General features: G+C 33.0%; 1 protein-coding gene across 1 annotated transcript; it reads right to left on the reverse strand.

Moving 5' to 3' along the window:
• Nucleotides 1–19,394: 19,394 nt before the first annotated feature.
• Nucleotides 19,395–20,396, reverse strand: LOC139853595 (uncharacterized). The gene is made up of 3 exons (XM_071842978.1): nucleotides 20,331–20,396; nucleotides 19,941–20,105; nucleotides 19,395–19,730 (listed from the first exon to the last, which is right to left on the reverse strand). The coding sequence occupies exons 1-3, from the start codon at nucleotides 20,394–20,396 to the stop codon at nucleotides 19,395–19,397; spliced, it is 567 nt and encodes a 188-aa protein (XP_071699079.1).
• Nucleotides 20,397–20,638: the final 242 nt, after the last annotated feature.

A 20,638-nucleotide genomic window follows, 5' to 3' on the forward strand; every position in this document is an offset into this window, starting at 1 on the left:
AACCTTTAGGTTAACGATCTTGTTAAATGTTGTTAACCCAATGTTTATAATATCAAATGAGATTTTAAATTATTATATTATCATGATATTATCATGTATGAATATCTCTTAATATGATATATATACATTAAATGTCTTTACAACGATAATCGTTACATATATGTCTCGTTTAAAAATCATTAAGTTAGTAGTCTTGTTTTTACATATGTAGTTCATTGTTAATATACTTAATGATATGTTTACTTATCATAGTATCATGTTAACTATATATATATATCCATATATATGTCATCATATAGTTTTTACAAGTTTTAACGTTCGTGAATCACCGGTCAATTTGGGTGGTCAATTGTCTATATGAAACATATTTCAATTAATCAAGTCTTAACAAGTTTGATTGCTTAACATGTTGGAAACATTTAATCATGTAAATATTAATTTCAATTAATATATATAAACATGGAAAAGTTCGGGTCACTACAGTACCTACCCGTTAAATAAATTTCGTCCCGAAATTTTAAGCTGTTGAAGGTGTTGACGAATCTTCTGGAAATAGATGCGGGTATTTCTTCTTCATCTGATCTTCACTCTCCCAGGTGAACTCGGGTCCTCTACAAGCATTCCATCGAACCTTAACAATTGGTATCTTGTTTTGCTTAAGTCTTTTAACCTCACGATCCATTATTTCGACGGGTTCTTCGATGAATTGAAGTTTTTCGTTGATTTGGATTTCATCTAAAGGAATAGTGAGATCTTCTTTAGAAAAACATTTCTTCAAATTCGAGACGAGGAAAGTGTTATGTACAGCCGCGAGTTGTTGAGGTAACTCAAGTCGGTAAGCTACTGGTCCGACACGATCAATCTCGTGAATGGTCCAATATACCTTGGATTTAATTTCCCTCGTTTACCAAATCGAACAACGCCTTTCCAAGGTGCAACTTTAAGCATGACCATCTCTCCAATTTCAAATTCTATATCTTTTCTTTTAATGTCAGCGTAGCTCTTTTGTCGACTTTGGGCGGTTTTCAACCGTTGTTGAATTTGGATGATCTTCTCGGTAGTTTCTTGTATAATCTCCGGACCCGTAATCTGTCTATCCCCCACTTCACTCCAACAAATCGGAGACCTGCACTTTCTACCATAAAGTGCTTCAAACGGCGCCATCTCAATGCTTGAATGGTAGCTGTTGTTGTAGGAAAATTCTGCTAATGGTAGATGTCGATCCCAACTGTTTCCGAAATCAATAACACATGCTCGTAGCATGTCTTCAAGCATTTGTATCGTCCTTTCACTCGGCCCATCAGTTTGTGGATGATAGGCAGTACTCATATCTAGACGAGTTCCTAATGCTTGCTGTAATGTCTGCCAGAATCTTGAAATAAATCTGCCATCCCTATCAGAGATAATAGAGATTGGTATTCCATGTCTAGAGATGACTTCCTTCAAATACAGTTGTGCTAACTTCTCCATCTTGTCATCTTCTCTTATTGGCAGGAAGTGTGCTGATTTGGTGAGACGATCAACTATTACCCAAATAGTATCAAAACCACTTACAGTCCTTGGCAATTTAGTGATGAAATCCATTGTAATGTTTTCCCATTTCCATTCCGGAATTTCGGGTTGTTGAAGTAGACCTGATGGTTTCTGATGCTCAGCTTTGACCTTAGAACACGTCAAACATTCTCCTACGTATTTAGCAACATCGGCTTTCATACCCGGCCACCAAAAATGTTTCTTGAGATCCTTGTACATCTTCCCCGTTCCAGGATGTATTGAGTATCTGGTTTTATGAGCTTCTCTAAGTACCATTTCTCTCATATCTCCAAATTTTGGTACCCAAATCCTTTCAGCCCTATACCGGGTTCCATCTTCCCGAATATTAAGATGCTTCTCCGATCCTTTGGGTATTTCATCCTTTAAATTTCCCTCTTTTAAAACTCCTTATTGCGCCTCCTTTATTTGAGTAGTAAGGTTATTATGAATCATTATATTCATAGATTTTACTCGAATGGGTTCTCTGTCCTTCCTGCTCAAGGCATCGGCTACCACATTTGCCTTCCCCGGGTGGTAACGAATCTCAAAGTCGTAATCAATCAATAATTCAATCCACCTACGCTGCCTCATATTCAGTTGTTTCTGATTAAATATATGTTGAAGACTTTTGTGGTCGGTATATATAATACTTTTGACCCCATATAAGTAGTGCCTCCAAGTCTTTAATGCAAAAACAACCGCGCCTAATTCCAAATCATGCGTCGTATAATTTTGTTCGTGAATCTTCAATTGTCTAGACGCATAAGCAATCACCTTCGTTCGCTGCATTAATACACAACCGAGACCTTGCTTTGATGCGTCACAATAAATCACAAAATCATCATTCCCTTCAGGCAATGACAATATAGGTGCCGTAGTTAGCTTTTTCTTCAATAACTGAAACGCTTTCTCTTGTTCATCATTCCATTCAAATTTCTTCCCTTTATGCGTTAATGCAGTCAAGGGTTTTGCTATTCTGGAAAAGTCTTGGATGAACCTTCTGTAGTAACCAGCTAGTCCTAAAAACTGGCGTATGTGTTTCGAAGTTTTCGGGGTTTCCCACTTTTCAACAGTTTCTATCTTTGCCGGATCCACCTTAATACCTTCTTTGTTCACTAAGTGACCGAGGAATTGAACTTCTTCCAACCAAAATGCACACTTTGAAAACTTAGCGTACAATTCTTCCTTCCTCAATACTTCTAACACCTTTCTCAAATGTTCACCGTGTTCTTGGTCATTCTTTGAGTAAATAAGTATGTAATCAATGAAAACAATGACAAACTTGTCAAGGTATGGTCCACACACTCGGTTCATTAGGTCCATGAACACAGCTGGTGCATTAGTTAAACCAAACGGCATGACCATAAACTCGTAATGACCGTAACGTGTTCTGAAAGCAGTCTTTGGAATATCATCTTCTTTAACCCGCATTTGATGATACCCGGAACGTAAGTCAATCTTTGAATAAACAGACGAGCCTTGTAGTTGATCAAATAAGTCATCGATTCTCGGTAGTGGGTAGCGGTTCTTGATGGTAAGTTTGTTCAACTCTCGGTAGTCGATACACAACCTGAATGTACCATCTTTCTTCTTGACAAACAAAACAGGAGCTCCCCACGGTGATGTGCTTGGTCGAATGAAACCACGCTCTAAAAGTTCTTGTAATTGGCTTTGCAGTTCTTTCATCTCGCTGGGTGCGAGTCTGTAAGGAGCACGAGCTATTGGTGCAGCTCCTGGTACAAGATCTATTTGAAATTCAACGGATCGATGTGGGGGTAATCCCGGTAATTCTTTCGGAAATACATCGGGAAATTCTTTTGCAATGGGAACATCATTGATGCTCTTTTCTTCAGTTTGTACTTTCTCAACGTGTGATAGAACAGCATAGCAACCTTTTCTTATTAGTTTTTGTGCCTTCAAATTACTAATAAGATGTAGCTTCGTGTTGCCCTTTTCTCCGTACACCATTAAGGGTTTTCCTTTTTCTCGTATAATGCGAATTGCATTTTTGTAACAAACGATATTTGCTTTCACTTCTTTCAACCAGTCCATACCGATTATCACATCAAAACTCCCTAACTCTACTGGTATCAAATCAATCTTAAATGTTTCGCTAACTAGTTTAATTTCTCGATTCCGACATATATTATCTGCTGAAATTAATTTACCATTTGCTAATTCGAGTAAAGATTTACTATCCAAAGGCGTCAATGGACAACTTAATTTAGCACAAAAATCTCTACTCATATAGCTTCTATCCGCACCCGAATCAAATAAAACGTAAGCAGATTTATTGTCAATAAGAAACGTACTCGTAACAAGCTCCGGGTCTTCCTGTGCCTCTGCCGCATTAATATTGAAAACTCTTTCGCGGCCTTGTCCATTCGTGTTCTCCTGGTTCAGGCAATTTCTAATAATGTGGCCCGGTTTTCCACATTTATAACAAACTACATTGGCATAACTTGCTCTGATACTACTTGCTCCGCCATTACTCGTTCCGACACCATTTGTTCCTTTCGTTCTATTAACCCCTGGTCCGTAGACCTCACACTTCGTCGCGCTATGACCATTTCTTTTACACTTGTTGCAAAATTTGGTGCAGAACCCCGAGTGATACTTTTCACACCTTTGGCATAGCTGCTTCTGATTGTTGTTGTTGTTGCGGTTATTATTGTTGTTGGGATGATTGTTGTAGTTGCTGTTGTTGTTGTTGTTGTTGTTGGGCCGTTTGTTGTAGTTGCGATTGATGTTGCGATTGTTGGGATAATTGTTGCGATTATTGTTGTAATTGTTGTTGTTGTTGTATTGGTGATTCTTTTCACCGTTTTCCTCCCACTTTCTTTTGACTTGCTTCACATTGGCCTCTTCAGCAGTCTGTTCTTTAATTCTTTCTTCAATCTGGTTCACTAGTTTGTGAGCCATTCTACATGCCTGTTGTATGGAGGCGGGCTCGTGTGAACTTATATCTTCTTGGATTCTTTCCGGTAATCCTTTCACAAACGCGTCGATCTTCTCTTCCTCATCTTCGAATGCTCCCGGACACAATAGGCACAATTCTGTGAATCGTCTTTCGTACGTGGTAATATCAAATCCTTGGGTTCGTAACCCTCTAAGTTCTGTCTTGAGCTTATTGACCTCAGTTCTGGGACGGTACTTCTCGTTCATCAAGTGCTTGAATGCTGACCACGGTAGTGCGTACGCATCGTCTTGTCCCACTTGCTCTAGATAGGTATTCCACCATGTTAACGCAGAACCTGTGAAGGTATACGTAGCGTACTTCACTTTGTCCTCTTCAGTACACTTACTTATGGCAAACACCGATTTGACCTTCTCGGTCCACCGTTTCAATCCGATCGGTCCTTCGGTTCCATCAAATTCCAAAGGTTTGCAGGCAGTGAATTCTTTGTAGGTGCATCCTACACGATTTCCTGTACTGCTAGATCCAAGGTTATTGTTGGTATGTAGCACAGCCTGTCCTGCGGCTATGTTTGAAGCTAGAAAAGTACGGAATTCCTCTTCATTCATATTCACGGTGTGTCGAGTAGTCGGTGCCATTTCCTTCAAAATAGTCAAATGGAACAAGTTAATCATACAGAATATTAAGAGTAGTTAATAGTATTTCATAGCATAATATGAACTCATTTATAAAAGCTTTTTCTTCATATTAGCGTTTTATAAGTTTAAATTCGGGTAGTACCTACCCGTTAAGTTCATACTTAGTAGCTAATATACAATTCAACTACTACAATTCTATATGAAAAACTGATTATAATAATATTTCGCGTTCAAACTTTTATACAATATTTTACAAACTTACAATACCGCTTCTTTTACATAAAGCATGAAATATAGCACACAATAACTTTGATACAAGATAGTTGTGAAGATAATTCTAGCTAGTACACAAGTCGTTCAGCAAAGGCAATAAAGACACGTAATTCATACGTCCAGAAACAAGTCATGCATTCTGGTTTTACTAGGACTACTTCCCATCCTTGGTCTTGTGGAACATAACCGTTATGTCCGTTGATAAGACATCGTGTTGTAATGTCGTCAAAGGGACGAGGGTTTTGTAATGTCCAACAGTCCCGTAACAATCTAAAAACCTCATTTCTTACCCCAATTACCGACTCCGTCACTTGTAGGAACGTTTTGTTTAATAGTTGTACCCCGATGTTCTTGTTCTCACTTTGGTGAGAAGCGAACATTACTAATCCGTAAGCATAACATGCTTCTTTATGTTGCATGTTAGCCACTTTTTCTAAATCACGAAGTCCAATATTCGGATATATTGAGTCAAAATAATTTCTTAACCCATTACGTAAAATAGCATTTGGGTTCCCCGCAATATATGCGTCAAAGTAAACACATCGTAACTTATGGATTTCCCAATGTGATATCCCCCATCTTTCGAACGAAAGCCTTTTATAAACCAAGGCATTCTTGGAACCTTCTTCGAATGTCTTACAAACTGATCTCGCCTTAAATAGTTGTGCCGAAGAATTCTGACCGACTCTAGACAAGATTTCATCAATCATGTCTCCGGGTAGGTCTCTTAAAATATTGGGTTGTCTATCCATTTTGTGTTTTTATACTGTAAAATAGACAAGAGTTAGATTCATAAAAAAAATACTTATTAATACAAGCAATTTTTACATATATTATAAAGCATAAGCACACTATATTACATATATTACACCACACGAATACAACTATCTTATTCCGACTCGCTTGTTTCTTCTTCTTCGGTTTTGGTTCATTTTGCCAAGTTTCTAGGGATATATGATGTTCCCCTAATACGAGCCGTCGTTTTCCACATTGGTTTAGAAAAACCTGGTGGTTTAGAGGTTCCCGGGTCATTGTTACAACTTAAGGACTTCGGGGGTTGACGATACATATAAAGTTCATCGGGGTTGGAATTAGATTTCTCCATTTTTATGCCCTTTCCCTTATTATTTTCTTTTGCCTTTTTAAATTCAGTTGGGGTAATTTCTATAACATCATCGGAATTCTCGTCGGAATCCGATTCATCGGAGAATTGGTAATCCTCCCAATATTTTGCTTCCTTGGCAGAAACACCATTGACCATAATTAACCTTGGTCGGTTGGTTGAGGATTTTCTTTTACTTAACCGTTTTATTATTTCCCCCACCGGTTCTATTTCTTCATCCGGTTCCGATTCTTCTTCCGGTTCCGATTCTTCTTCCGGTTCTGACTCTTCTTCCGGTTCCGACTCTTCTTCCGGTTCCTCTTCGGGAACTTGTGAATCAGTCCACAAATCATTCCAATTTACATTTGACTCTTCATTATTATTAGGTGAGTCAATGGGACTTGTTCTAGAGGTAGACATCTATCACATAATATCAAACGCGTTAAGAGATTAATATATCACATAATATTCACATGTTAAAAATATATAGTTTCCAACAAAATTTGTTAAGCAATCATTTTTCAAGTAAACACGGTCGAAGTCCAGACTCACTAATGCATCCTAACAAACTCGATAAGACACACTAATGCAAAATTCTGATTCTCTAAGACCAACGCTCTGATACCAACTGAAATGTCCCGTTCTTATTGATTAAAAACGTTCCATATTAATTGATTTCGTTGCGAGGTTTTGACCTCTATATGAGACGTTTTTCAAAGACTGCATTCATTTTAAAACAAACCATAACCTTTATTTCATCAATAAAGGTTTAAAAAGCTTTACGTAGATTATCAAATAATGATAATCTAAATTATCCTTTTTACACACGACCATTACATAATGGTTTACAATACAAATATGTTACAACAAAATAAGTTTCTTGAATGCAGTTTTTACACAATATCATACAAGCATGGACTCCAAATCTCGTCCTTATTTAAGTATGCGACAGCGGAAGCTCTTAATAATCACCTGAGAATAAACATGCTTAAAACGTCAACAAAAATGTTGGTGAGTTATAGGTTTAACCTATATATATCAAATCATAATAATAGACCACAAGATTTCATATTTCAATACACATCCCATACATAGAGATAAAAATCATTCATATGGTGAACACCTGGTAACCGACATTAACAAGATGCATATATAAGAATATCCCCATCATTCCGGGACACCCTTCGGATATGATATAAATTTCGAAGTACTAAAGCATCCGGTACTTTGGATGGGGTTTGTTAGGCCCAATAGATCTATCTTTAGGATTCGCGTCAATTAGGGTGTATGTTCCCTAATTTTTAGATTACCAGACTTAATAAAAAGGGGCATATTCAATTTCGATAATTCAACCATAGAATGTAGTTTCACGTACTTGTGTCTATTTTGTAAATCATTTATAAAACCTGCATGTATTCTCATCCCAAAAATATTAGATTTTAAAAGTGGGACTATAACTCACTTTCACGGATTTTTACTTCGTCGGGAAGTAAGACTTGGCCACTGTTGATTCACGAACCTATAACAATATATACATATATATCAAAGTATGTTCAAAATATATTTACAACACTTTTAATATATTTTGATGTTTTAAGTTTATTAAGTCAGCTGTCCTCGTTAGTAACCTACAACTAGTTGTCCACAGTTAGATGTACAGAAATAAATCGATAAATATTATCTTGAATCAATCCACGACCCAGTGTATACGTATCTCAGTATTGATCACAACTCAAACTATATATATTTTGGAATCAACCTCAACCCTGTATAGCTAACTTCAACATTCACATATAGAGTGTCTATGGTTGTTCCGAAATATATATAGATGTGTCGACATGATAGGTCGAAACATTGTATACGTGTCTATGGTATCTCAAGATTACATAATATACAATACAAGTTGATTAAGTTATGGTTGGAATAGATTTGTTACCAATTTTCACGTAGCTAAAATGAGAAAAATTATCCAATCTTGTTTTACCCATAACTTCTTCATTTTAAATCCGTTTTGAGTGAATCAAATTGCTATGGTTTCATATTGAACTCTATTTTATGAATCTAAACAGAAAAAGTATAGGTTTATAGTCAGAAAAATAAGTTACAAGTCGTTTTTGTAAAGGTAGTCATTTCAGTCGAAAGAACGACGTCAAGATGACCATTTTAGAAAACATACTTCCACTTTGAGTTTAACCATAATTTTTGGATATAGTTTCATGTTCATAATAAAAATTATTTTCTCAGAATAACAACTTTTAAATCAAAGTTTATCATAGTTTTTAATTAACTAACCCAAAACAGTCCGTGGTGTTACTACGACGGCGTAAATCCGGTTTTCCGGTGTTTTTCGTGTTTCCAGGTTTTAAATCATTAAGTTAGCATATCATATAGATATAGAACATGTGTTTAGTTGATTTTAAAATTCAAGTTAGAAGGATTAACGTTTATTTGCGAACAAGTTTAGAATTAACTAAACTATGTTCTAGTGATTACAAGTTTAAACCTTCGAATAAGATAGCTTTATATGTATGAATCGAATGATGTTATGAACATCATTACTACCTTAAGTTCCTTGGATAAACCTACTGGAAAAAATAAAAATGGATCTAGCTTCAACGGATCCTTGGATGGCTCGAAGTTCTTGAAGCAGAATCATGACACGAAAACAAGTTCAAGTAAGATCATCACTTGAAATAAGATTGTTATAGTTATAGAAATTGAACCAAAGTTTGAATATGATTATTACCTTGTATTAGAATGATAACCTACTGTAAGAAACAAAGATTTCTTGAGGTTGGATGATCACCTTACAAGATTGGAAGTGAGCTAGCAAACTTGAAAGTATTCTTGATTTTATGTAACTAGAACTTGTAGAATTTATGAAGAACACTTAGAACTTGAAGATAGAACTTGAGAGAGATTAATTAGATGAAGAAAATTGAAGAATGAAAGTGTTTGTAGGTGTTTTTGGTCGTTGGTGTATGGATTAGATATAAAGGATATGTAATTTTGTTTTCATGTAAATAAGTCATGAATGATTACTCATATTTTTGTAATTTTATGAGATATTTCATGCTAGTTGACAAATGATGGTTCCCACATGTGTTAGGTGACTCACATGGGCTGCTAAGAGCTGATCATTGGAGTGTATATACCAATAGTACATACATCTAAAAGCTGTGTATTGTACGAGTACGAATACGGGTGCATACGAGTAGAATTGTTGATGAAACTGAACGAGGATGTAATTGTAAGCATTTTTGTTAAGTAGAAGTATTTTGATAAGTGTATTGAAGTCTTTCAAAAGTGTATAAATACATATTAAAACACTACATGTATATACATTTTAACTGAGTCGTTAAGTCATCGTTAGTCGTTACATGTAAGTGTTGTTTTGAAACCTTTAGGTTAACGATCTTGTTAAATGTTGTTAACCCAATGTTTATAATATCAAATGAGATTTTAAATTATTATATTATCATGATATTATCATGTATGAATATCTCTTAATATGATATATATACATTAAATGTCTTTACAACGATAATCGTTACATATATGTCTCGTTTAAAAATCATTAAGTTAGTAGTCTTGTTTTTACATATGTAGTTCATTGTTAATATACTTAATGATATGTTTACTTATCATAGTATCATGTTAACTATATATATATATATATCCATATATATGTCATCATATAGTTTTTACAAGTTTTAACGTTCGTGAATCACCGGTCAATTTGGGTGGTCAATTGTCTATATGAAACATATTTCAATTAATCAAGTCTTAACAAGTTTGATTGCTTAACATGTTGGAAACATTTAATCATGTAAATATTAATTTCAATTAATATATATAAACATGGAAAAGTTCGGGTCACTACAAAATGTATACATGAACATAATTCTAAGTTTTTGAGACTTCAACATTACAGACTGTGCTTATCGTGTCGGAATCATATAAAGTTTAAAGTTTAAATTTGATCAGAAATTTCCGGGTCATTACAATATTTTTGTCTCTATGCATGGGACGTATGTTTATGAGAAATGGAAATATGAAAATCTTGTGGTCTATTAAAATGATGGAAACGATTGTTTATGTTAAACTAATGAACTCACCAACCTTTTGGTTGACACTTGAAAACATGTTTATTCTCAGGTACGAAAGAAATCTTCCGCTGTGCATTTGCTCATTTTAGGGATATTACTTGGAGTCATTCATGACATATTTCAAAAGACGTTGCATTCGAGTCGTTGAGTTTATCAAGAATAATATTAAGTCAATTATAGTTAGATATATTATGAAATAGTATGCATGCCGTCAACTTTCGATGTAATGAAATATTGTCTTTTCAAAAACGAATGCAATGTTTGTAAAATGTATCATATAGAGGTCAAATACCTCACGATATAATCAACTATTGTGAATCGTTTATAATCAATACGGACTTCGTCCGGATGGATTAGGACGGGTCGCTTCAGTTGGTATCAGAGCGATGGTCTTAGCGAACCAGGTCTGCATTAGTGTGTCTAACTAATAAGTCGTTAGGATGCATTAGTAAGTCTGGACTTCGACCGTGTCTGCATGTCAAAAGTTTTGCTTATCATTTTTGTCCAAAATTGCCTGCTTATCATTCTTAGTCTTGACACATCTTATTGCATTGATTGCATGAATAGTGTATAGACAAAAATTCATATCTTAGTGTATCTGCTAATTCATATCTTAGCGTATCTGTTACTGTAACTTTGCCTGACATATTCCATAAATTCCCTCGTAAGCTACGAAATCTTTTGTTCTATATATATAGATATACTATGTAATTAGAATACCATTCGATAGCCGGAAATCATTTCATATCGAAAAATCCTTTATTCAATCGTATGAAATAGAACTCGTCACTAGTTCAAGTCCCTCGAATTTCGATATGGATTTTCACTCGAGCTCCGAAAGCAGTGTTACCAGAATGGATCAACCAATCAGCCATCCCCAATTCATCTGATGGGTTCGTAGCCTCCTCAATCAATGGAGACATGAAGAAGGCGATCCCTTCCATCCACCTTATTACCCTGTTGGCGAAGAACATGAAGCACTTACCGACGAACCTGTTCGTAATACTATTTTCTCTCTCATTTCCAGGGCATCTCGTCATGACTATATACTATCTCAAATTCTAAACCTTATTCATTCGCTTGTTCCGACCGACAATCATCCCGGAATAATGGAAGAAGTCAACGAGCTCCGCACTTGAGTAATCAATTTGGAGAATATGGTGCAAAACGTACCAGCTTCAGCAACATCACCGGAACCAACAGTACCAGCAACATCAACACCAGTACCACCAACAAACCAAGTTTCAACATCACATGCCTCAACATCTCATTATGTACCTCGAGTATAATCATCGTTCTATGTATCGTTCTACATCAATTATCTTCGTTCGACATGATGATTATGTAATCTCTAATGTTTTAGAGATTATGTACTCTAATTCTAACCGAAAGGCAAATGAGTTTAATGTTATATTAACTCATTAAACACATAATTATATCTGAAGAAAATATATATGTATATATGTTTTCATAAAGATTGTAATTAAAAATTCTTTTGTACAAACTGTTAATGGTGAAAATATTTTAACGGGTAGGTAATACCCGAGGAATATTTAGATTTCACATTAATAAAATTACATTGTACATTATTCGAAGCTGATTCAACAGTCATTCACTATCCTACTTACAACCACCGATATACGTATCCGTTCACCGCAGAATAACCATTTTCATCCAATTTCATATTTGGATTTTGATTTACCAGAATCCAACAAGTGGCATAATGAAGAAAACATTAGACAAAATAAAATTTGTTAGAAACAAACAAATTAACTACGAAAAATTTTGTTAAGAATCCACGCTAACTGTCCTAGCTAATTGTTCCTAGCTAACTGATTACATTTTATTTATCGCAATTTAATTATCGCAATTTACATTCTTGCAGTTTTAATTATCATCATTTAATTTCTGTTATTTACTTTACACACTTTATTTATCGTCATTTAATTTCTGTTATTTATTTTTACGCACTTTAAATGTCGGGACACGTATACAAGGTTTTGACATATCATATCTACGCATCTATATATATTATTTGGAATAAACATAGACACTCTATATGCAGTAATGCAGGAGTTAGCTATACAGGGTTGAGGTTGATTCTACAATAACATATATAGTTTGAGTTGTGATCTAGTCTGAGACGAATACGGGTCACGATACGTATTAATTAATTCGAATATTATATATTAAACTATATATGAATTATTGAATTGCTAACTGTGGACTATCAACTGTGGACTACCAACATTGGACAATTAAAATAAATTAAAATATTGACTATAACATATGAAACTAAACAATTCTTCAAGTTTGCCACTTGATTTCATCTTAAACCTCCTTTATATCTTGACGATTACAATCTGCATTCAAACCTTTCATGATCCTTGAAAACACATCAATCGAGAGGATGAACCAACCGCACTTCATTTACGGAAGAAAAGATTAATGCCTATAGTTATGCACCTGAAAAACTCTCGAAACCTGAACAAACGTTTGACACGTATCTGTGCTAACTCCTTTGGCATTGTTATTATCGAAAATAACTTTTCAATCCCTTTTCAAATTAGCCAATTTTGTCACAGATCCAGCAAATCAACATGGACCTTTCATTCAAACAAACCTTGTTGTAACTTTGATATATAAGAGTGCTCATTTATTGTTACCGGAGAACATTTATATTCTACCATATAACCATCAGCGTTTAATCATCTAAAAACACAATTCTCCTGAAACCACCTCGGATTGATAACCGATGATTCAGATATCGCAGCTTTAAATGCAGAGGAAACAGAAAAATTGTAGATGGTCTAAACAGCCAAAAGTTTGACGATAAAGAAGGGAGTGTTAGGAACGCTCGATAGAAAATTTGGTACTGAAAAAAACAGATTGAGCAAACCATGAAGGAGATCAAGGTCAAATACAAGGACCATACCATATATTTAAAGAACCCAGGTAATTCTGGATCCGATGAAACCTTCAACGAATATCTTGCTCCGTACTCATGTTAAAATCTTGCGGAAAATCTTTCTTCATCAACCATCGAACTTAGAAATCCCAAAATATCATCATAAATATCTTCGATATTTCTGAGGATATTTTTCATAACTCTTCTTGTCCGAAATTAGTTATCTCTTCGTGCATTCTGTATTACATTATATTGGAAACTTTTGTAAAACTTACGTATAAATTACGAATGAATGTTTTGAAGTAGTGTTGGGAACTGATGCATGAGTTAGTATAATATAATGACACTTGATCAACGTGATTATATTACAGTAAGTCATGCTGAGTTTCTAATGAGATATGATGATTCACATACTCTAACGTCATCATGTGTCATGTTACACGACTCTTGTATTCTATTTAAACCTCTAAAATATCAAGAAAATATTTCTTGATGATTCGGTCTCTTCCAGGGTATGCAGGTAATTTAACAAATCAAGATAGTGTCATTACCATTCCCTTCATAGAACATTAACAATGTTCATTCTAAAACTTATATCTGCGAATTCTGGACCATTACAAGAGATGCCCAATCGCAAGAAGAAGAAACGAAGGGACAAAGCTTCGAAATAGAAATTGGAGTATAAATCGCAGCAAATAGGGGGGAGTATTAACTGTGGATGACAATGATTATAGGAAATAGAAATAGGGACATTAAAATATAAGGGGAGATATAAAGCCCGATAACAACGCATAAATTACAAACAGTGAGTATCAATGTTTATCGAAACATAAAGACACGGGAGAATTAAAAGCACTATAACCCCAAGAGCAAAATAGAAGTAAACAGATTTTTCTGGTGAAAGATTGAAAAGAAGGATGACAGGAATGATAATTAGGAAAATATCAAGGATTAGAAATGAACTAAGCATTTTCACAATCTTTTGGATGTATAAACTAAGAAAGAAAGTATAGGAATGGTGAGAATAATGGAACGAAAGAGTTTAATTTATAATGGAAATATCAAGACAGAGTAATCAATGCAGATCACCGTATTTAATTATAGAGATCTTAATCTCCTTATTCGCCGAAGAATCAAATCTCTCAGATTTAGAAGATTTTCTTTAAATCCCTTGAATTCCGGAATTCAACCAAGGCAACGTCATAAGTTAAGACGCACCTTATTTTTTAAATTCAAACGTGACTACGTCAAAAGCTAAGGTGAATTTTTATTTTCTCATTTTACTCTTTTGTGATAGCTTCATTCGTGCTCTTCGAATAATCGAATTGTTATATTCATATTACTCAATGATGATAAAAATCTATTTATCAACTCATATTCGTCATGAAAACATTTATATTGTTAACCATGACGACCACCTTCAAATTTCGGGACGAAATTTCTTTAACGGGTAGGTACTGTGACGACCCGGAAATTTCCGACCAAATTTAAACTTTAATCTTGATATGATCTCAACATGATGAGCAAAGTCTGTTAAATCGTATCTCAAAGTTTTGGAATAGTTTACATATATTCATTTACCCTTTGACTGTACCGACGATTCACAAACACTTGTTTGTAAATAAATATGTATATATGAATATAATCATAAGTATATATATATTATTATAATATTTTGAATTAATAAAGTATACTTTAATCATTAGGAATTTAAAATATAGAATAATAAATAGAATGAAAAAGTTTCTATTATATTATTATGAATCTATATATTAAAAATTATTAATATGTAATATTTAAAAGTAATTACAAGCTAAAAATATAAATGATATATCAGTATCATTATTATTATTTTCATTATTAATGATAGTAACAAATTTTTTTTTATATTTTTATTACCAATATTATGGATATATAAAAATTTGATATACGTAAGTTGTATCATTATTTTCATTTTAAATAAAATTTATTAAACTTTGTATTATCGTACTATTATGTTAATTAGTCTATTTATCCATAATATTACTTTTAGTAATATTATTAATTGTTAATAATATTATTATTAGTATTAATATATATTTGTTAATTACGAAACTTAGGAATTATAAGCAGATATATATGATTATATATAAACCGAAAATACATAAATACATAAACAAATATTAATTTTAGTTAAATATATATTGATAAATACGTGTATAAAAAGAAAAAGAAAAAAAATAAAAAAAAAATATAAATACAGTATATATACATATAAAGTAAATACAGGTACATAGGATTATCTATTTATTGATGGAGTCTGTATCATCGCTACCCTTCTGTTTATTCTACCTATTTATTTGAGAAACATACAGATATATATAAATAAACATATAAATATAAGTTATACATATATATATATATATTAATATATATAGTTATATATATATATATATATATATATATATATATATATATATATATATATATAATATAAATACATATATAAATAAATGATATAAATTAGGTAATCTGTACGAATTTGCAGGAGGAGCCATCTGAAACCGCTTTTTAATTTTTGTTCCTATCTGTAAAAGTCTCAAACGAAATCTATATCTGATTTTTATCACAATCCATGGTATTTTTTTATTAATTCCCTTCGTTCCTGTCTTGTACCTGTCAACTAATTTGATATAAATACAAAACAATAATCACGGGCATGAACTGATTCAGAAAACGTTACATTGTCATCCTCAATTATCACATTCATCTGTATGTAATTAATTAATTTTATTCAAGAAAGATGGGTACACAGCTCGTCACTCTGCTCGTGCCAAAAAGGTTTGAAGAGATTGAATTCGAATTTTATTTTCAAAAAGTATTAATGAGGTTTTGTTAGGAATCATATAGTGATTCTCTCTATAAATTTTCAAGCATCAATTTATTATATCGATTGTTAATTTATGAGTCAAAGTTTGAAACAAAAAGTCAAACCGTATGAACTTGGATTAAATTCGAGTTACCTGTTGTAATTGAAGTTCAATTGATGATTTAAAAAGGTTCTATGAAGGATTTGCAACACATTTTATATTGTAATTATTATCTAAACATGTCTGAATTTTAAAATCACCATTTGAGTTCATATTTTACAAAAAAAACGAAGCTTCTGCTTTAGAATTTTAAATTTCATTTCTGTTTCTGTTGAGTCACCTATAGTTAATCGGTTCTGTTTCATTTATACGTCCTAAATCAAACAATGAATCAGTGTTAGAATTAGTTTCATAATCGTTGGCCTAATGAAGAAGAAGGAGAACTGACTGGTAACGGGATAATTAGAATTAAATTGAGAATTAGATCAGGAAAGTAATATCAGTGCAATGGTTTGATGGTGTGACGGGTTAGCGAGGGGTCTCGGGTTCGATTCCGGTTTGAGGCATTTCTTTTTAGAAAACCATTTTTTAAGGTAGTTTCCTTTATCAAATTATTATTATTATTATTATTATTATTATTATTATTATTATTATTATTATTATTATTATTATTATTATGATTATAATGGTTATTATCAAGATTATTATTATTATTGTTATTATTAATATTATAAGTATTACTAAAGTATTTATTAATAGTAATTTTATCATTTAGTATTATTATTATTATTATTATTATTATTATTATTATTATTATTATTATTATGATTATTATTAAGGTGATAATTATTAATAAGAAAGTAATACTATTTATTATCAATTTCATAAATATTAGTAATAATATCATTTAAATAATTATTAGTATTAACATTTTGTATTCCTATTATTAGTATCATTATTATTAAGGATAGTAGATTATTCTAAGTATTATTATTAATATTATGAGTATCGTTATTATTACTATTAAAAACTATTATCCTAACTATTATTAACAATAAAATTACCATAATTATTATCGTTATCAGTATTGGTCCTTTTAATATCATTATTATAATCAAATACAACCTTTACTTACCGTTATTAATATATTTTACTAAATAAATATTATGTATATAAAAATATATTTATAGGTAATATTACATAAAAGTATGTATTAATCATATTAACGAATTTTATACGAAAATTCATATATAACAAATCAGGTATTTTAATATAAAACTAATTGAATATATATTAATAAAACTATCTAAACACTGATTATTTTTGTGTACACAAAAATTAAATATATATAATATATAACATAAGTTTTAATATATGAACTTGTTCAATTGCGATTATATATATTAATAAAGATACAAATGATATAGGTTCGTGAATCCGAGACCAACCCTGCATTGTTCAATATAGTCATATGTATTTTTACTACAAAATGCATTATGTGAGTTTCATTTACCTTTTTACCTTTTATATTTTTGGGCTGGGAATACATGCGCTGTTTTTATAACTGTTTTACAAAATAGACACAAGTAATCGAAACTACATTCTATGGCTGGATTATTAAACCGAATATGCCCCTTTTTAGTCTGGTAATCTAAGAATTAGGGAACAGACACCCTAATTGACGCGAATCCTAAAGATAGATCTATCGGGCCCAACAAGCCCCATCCAAAGTACCGGATGCATTAGTACTTCGAAATTTATATCATGTCCGAAGGAGGATCCCGGAATGATGGGGATATTCTTATATGCATATTGTGAATGTCGGTTACCAGGTGTTCAATCCATATGAATGATATTTTTGTCTCTATGCATGGGACGTATGTTTATGAGAAATAGAAATATGAAAATCTTGTGGTCTATTAAAATGATGGAAACGATTGTTTATGTTAAACTAATGAACTCACCAACCTTTTGGTTGACACTTTAAAGCATGTTTATTCTCAGGTACGAAAGAAATCTTCCGCTGTGCATTTGCTCATTTTAGGGATATTACTTGGAGTCATTCATGACATATTTCAAAAGACGTTGCATTCGAGTCGTTGAGTTTATCAAGAATAATATTAAGTCAATTATAGTTAGATATATTATGAAATAGTATGCATGCCGTCAACTTTCAATGTAATGAAATATTGTCTTTTCAAAAACGAATGCAATGTTTGTAAAATGTATCATATAGAGGTCAAATACCTCGCGATGTAATCAACTATTGTGAATCGTTTATAATCAATACGGACTTCGTCCGGATGGATTAGGACGGGTCGCTTCAGTAAAGTACAGAAAGTCACCCCTCTCAGAAATTGCTTTCGGATGGACCTCCAGCCCGTAAGTAGCTGGCCAATAAGTAGGTTAAAAAACAAAAAAAAAAGTTCGTGATGACATGAAAATAGTAGAATCAAATTTTCATGACTTTTAAACCTGCATGAAGTTCAGCTTAGGCTCTAAGTGATAGTAAAATCGTCAATAAATCGACACTTGCTGTTGACTCGATTAATAGAGCCATTTGTATATAAATATCAAACTTTATACCTACTATGGGATTATATGTTTGCAAAATTTAATCTAAAGCGGTATAAATTCAGAAAGGGACCATGAAAAGTATAACAGAAACTTTAAGAATATATATATATATATATATATATATATATATATATATATATATATATATATATATATATATATATATATATATATAAAGACACGGTTGTGTTCATTTTTAACTTTTGGAAGTCAAATAGTCAACTTTATCATGTATAATGAACTCTAGAATCATAATGTGTACGACAATTTCGAATCAAGAACAAGCAAAGATAAGCCAAAGCATGTACAACATCACTATTAACCCCTTGACGCACACCTACAAATCAACACAACAATGTTGACTACATGTACAAATCCTAATGCCATGATCTAACAAACTACATTAGAGAAACAGAAATAATAACCCGATGATAGCCTGAAAAAATGACGCGAGTAATGACGTGGCAGTGTGGAACGCATATTTATAATCACTTCTTCCTGTTATCTTTAGCAGCAGGCACTTGTGTGTCCAAGTCAATAAGCGTAAAGTCATATGGTGCAGAAGCTGTATTTGCAGCGTCTGATAACAATGATGAGTTCATTGCCTCTGCTTTTGGTGTTCCTTGTACATAGTTCGGGCTTTGGATTGTCGATGTTGGTGTGCTATCTGTCTTGTTTGATGCAAACGATTGTTTGTTTTTCCTAACGTTTTCCATCTCGGACCCTTTTGGGACAAACGTTTTTGTCCTGTACTTTCTTACACCTTCATCACCCGTGTCACTACTATGATTGTAGAGTGTATAATCATGGTAAGCAGGTGCAAACTGCAAGATTAGTGGAATGACAGGATGATTATAATGTTAAACTACTAAAAGTTCCTTTCCATGTCAAAACAAGTGACCATATGGGTGGGGCAGGTGGATTGTGCGTGTGTTAAGAAAAATAAATATATTTGGTGACTAATTTGTTTGTAAATTGGGTAAGATTTAAAGCTCTAATCTTGAAGTATGTAAAGCAGAACATACCTAGTGAACAGTATCATGATAGAAGTCGCTGGAAGCACCGATATTGACACCGGCGTACTCTTTGTATGGAAATGCAATAAGCATCTCAAAACAAATTACGAGGTTTTGAAACTCAGCGGCTTCCTCTGCATCTTTTATATCTCCTGATTTTGCAGCAAGGAAAACTAAAACACCCTAGAAACAAACAAAAATGAACACAACAACAACAAAACACAATCCCGCACCTGCGAGGTATGGCTTGATTTAAGATGTTTTATAGGAAAACATATAAAATAAGAAACTAGGTTTAAAGAAGGGCCTAAATTGGTTGAAAGTGACATCATTGACTCAATGATTACACCAATCACCAGATGAACGTCTAAATTCAGTCTCATCATTAATAATGATGAACTTTAGAACTGGATTATATGGTTGGAGTAGATCTCTGCATGCTACATAAAACAGGGCCAATGCATACAACGCCATAGGTATCGTGATCAAGTGCTCGGTGAAAAGCTTGGAAGATTGTTAAGACTTGAAGAAAATAAAGACGTTTTGGTCATGGATCGAGTTGTAAAAAATGATAATTTTCGGGCCACAACATGGAATTGGATCCGAACTCCAACAGATAGAACAAAAGGCGAACTTAAAAATTTGTTCAATGGTTTCTGCTTTGGTACCAAAGAATGTGATGGGCAGTGGCGAAACTGTGTGGGGGGCAGGGGCGG

The sequence above is a fragment of the Rutidosis leptorrhynchoides genome, chromosome 6, assembly GCF_046630445.1.
Source record: "Rutidosis leptorrhynchoides isolate AG116_Rl617_1_P2 chromosome 6, CSIRO_AGI_Rlap_v1, whole genome shotgun sequence".
In the NCBI taxonomy this organism is placed as follows: Eukaryota; Viridiplantae; Streptophyta; class Magnoliopsida; order Asterales; family Asteraceae; genus Rutidosis; species Rutidosis leptorrhynchoides.